Source organism: Myotis davidii, unplaced genomic scaffold (assembly GCF_000327345.1).
Source record: "Myotis davidii unplaced genomic scaffold, ASM32734v1 scaffold9, whole genome shotgun sequence".
In the NCBI taxonomy this organism is placed as follows: Eukaryota; Metazoa; Chordata; class Mammalia; order Chiroptera; family Vespertilionidae; genus Myotis; species Myotis davidii.
The window spans coordinates 1,658,775-1,661,646 of record NW_006299435.1 but is presented as its reverse complement, the minus strand read 5'-3'; the positions used below and the strand labels follow the sequence as shown (position 1 = coordinate 1,661,646).

Sequence of the window (2,872 nt, the reverse complement as noted above, 5' to 3'; positions counted from 1 at the left end):
TTTCCATACTCTGCCCTGACTCTGCTTGTTACTGATTTAGCAAGAATCACTAGAAGATCATGAAGAGGTGACATCAGAAACAGGGCTCCAAAGAGGCTCTTGGATCATTCCTTCCTGTCTATTCCTTAAACATGTAGACATCTTGGAGACTCTAAACCTCAAATCCCCCTAGATCACACATGGGTACTCTCTTACCTGTAGGAACTCCTGTGGTCCGAGCAGTGGTGGGTGTGGCTACTGGGGACTTTCCTCCGGCCATGCTGGCTATCCTCGAGCTCTTTGGGGAGGCTGTGGTCTTGGCTAAGGTGATATCTGTTTCTTGGCTGCTGGTGGCTGCTGCCAGATGAACAGAAGGAAGAGGACCCCTGCTGGTGGGAATGGGCCCACTAGTTGTGCTGTCTTTGGTAGAAGTCTCTGAGCGAGTGGATTCCTTGATGGTGGCTACATCTGAGAGGCTGTAGCCCATAGCTGAGGACTCAGCAGAGGAAGTTGCTCTGCCCACTGTTGACCCAGCCTCTGTGGAAATTGTAACTGCTCCTAAGACGTCAGCGTGGCTTGTTGTCTCAACAGAGGGGGCTGAGATTTCTTCCAAGGGATTCATGCTTACTGTCACCAAAGTTCCACTGGGGGCAGTGGCCTTGGCTGCTGTTGTTTCTCCTGTAAGGCTATTGGCAGTATGTAGGGTCTCAACTGTTTCTGTGGTGCTGTCAGCTGACAAGGCCTCAGAAGGGGTTGTGGTCCTGGTGAGATGTGATTTTGCTTTAGTGAAGTCAGGCAAAGCTGATGTCTCAGGGATGGACGGGGTCTTTCCTCCTGTGGGGCTGTGATCTACGTCAGAGGTCCCAGGGATGATGGCAGTTTCTTCTATTTCTATTATGTTGCAATTAGCAGCCTCAACGTTGGTGATCCTGTAGGCAACCAAGGCTTTCGGTGGAACAGTGATGTCAGGTTCCTGGGCTTGTGAGGTGATATCTGGAGCTGAGTTGCTCTCCAAGGCCAGAGCCCTGGCTTCTGCAGAGGTGTGAGCCCATGTCAAGGCATCCGTGGTGATCCTCTCGTCCTCTTCAGAGCTGTCATCAGTACAAAGAGTGTCAAAGTCAGCTTCCAAGAGATCACTATCTGTCACCGTCTCACCTGTGGTCATTCCAGGTCCTGAGGGGCTGTCGCTTGTGGCTGATGTCTCCACAGAAGTAGTGATCACAGACATGGACTTGGAAGGTGTTATTTTTGTGAGGGCCCTGGTCTCTGTTGCAGGAGATACGGTTTGGGTTTCCCTGATCTTTGCTTCTGAGATGGTGCTGGCTGGGAGTAAGGTCTTATCAAAGGTCTGGGTGCCCAGGGTTAGAGTTTCTAAAGGGGTGTGACTTGGCATATAGGCCTGAGCAAGCTCAGTGGTCTCAGAGGCTCCCTCTAAGCTTGTGTTGACACCCAGAGTCACAGCAGGCACTTCTGTGTGATTCATTGTCACCAAAGCGCTTGGTCCCTGGGTGTTGGTGCCTGTGTTGGGTAAGACAACTTTGTGAGCCACGAGTCCAAGTGGACTGACTTTGCAGGAGCTCTCATGCTTATGCCCTGGGCACTGCTGGGAGCAGGATGGGAGGGGAAGGTGCTTTTACCCCGTTTGTCATCTACATATACAAGGAAGAAGGAGGTAGGAATGGGAAGACCAGTCCCATGTGGCAGCGACAAAACTGGGATGGCCCTAACTGATGTCCTCTGATGGCCCCCTTGAGGCAAGCCAGCCCCAGAATCTAGTTGATTATTGGTCTGAAGACTTCAGAGGGAATATGTAGGGACAGAATCCAGCCTCAAGGAGGAGCAAGAAAGCAGAAGCCCATATGAGCCAAGAACTGCAGAGCAGGGACCACAACTCTCAGAACTTTCTAAAATAATCCTTGTCGCTTTCCCATCAATACTTTTCTCATTCAGTTAATGTTTCCCCACGGAAGTAAAAACACATCAAATATAAGAAGCATCTGTGGTTTTGTGTTTAGAGGTAGTTGGGGGGATTAGGAGAGAGGAACCTCCAGAGACAATGTGGGTATTAGCTACTGCAAAGGGGAGGGGAGCAGGCAGAGTTCTTGGGGCTGTAGCAAGGATAAAGGGGCCAGCTTCCCATTCCTACTCAAACCTCTCCTTAACATGGGCCTGAGATGATGGGGATGGAACCCCAGAACTCCAGAAATGATGTACCAGGCATTTTTTTTTACAGACAACGTGGAGCCAGGGGAGGCAAAACTGCAGTTTGTAGAGAGATGCTTCTAGCGTTTCTCCACAGGGCACAATGTCTCTGTTCACCTGACCAGCCCTTTGAGGTTAGTGAGTGGAGGGCCAGCAGGTGCTCATTGCCCCCAGGAGGGGCTACAATAGGCTGTTTCATAAGCTGACAGAGGGGCCTCTCCTGTCTGCCAAAGGGGAGGGGCTCTCTGTCGGTGGACCAAGGAGCCTCCTGGGGAGGGTTGCCAGAGTTAGCAAATAAAAATACAGGATGCTCAGTTAAATTTGAATTTAAATGTCAGATAAACAAGGAATTATTCTTTTAAAATATGCTTTTATTGATTGCAGAGAGGAAGGATGTGGGAGAGAGCTAGAAACATCAATGATGACAGAGAATCATTAATCAGCTGCCTCCTGCACGCCCCACACTGGGGACTGAGCCTGCAACCTGGACATGTGCCCTGACCCAGAATCAAACGATGACCTCCTGGTTCATAGGTCGATGCCCAACCACTGAGCCATATCAGCCCGGCTCACCCCTAATTTTTTTACAACAAAAAAATGTTTTGGAGAATTGGTAACTATCTCCTCGGAGGTAAAATTATCCCCAGTTGAGATCGACTAGCTTAACATAATGACCAAGAGAATGAATTCT

The 2,872-nt window shown here is 49.8% G+C and overlaps 1 protein-coding gene across 1 annotated transcript in view; it reads right to left on the bottom strand.

Annotated features, from left to right (window-relative positions):
• The window catches only part of MUC20 (mucin 20, cell surface associated), a 5,053-nt gene extending 3,539 nt beyond the window's left edge, over nt 1–1,514 (bottom strand). The window contains exon 1 of the mRNA XM_006775020.2: nt 196–1,514. Coding sequence (XP_006775083.1) covers nt 196–1,462 — 1,267 coding nt within the window. The 5' untranslated portion in view covers nt 1,463–1,514. The remainder of the gene's footprint in view (nt 1–195) is intronic.
• Nucleotides 1,515–2,872: the final 1,358 nt, after the last annotated feature.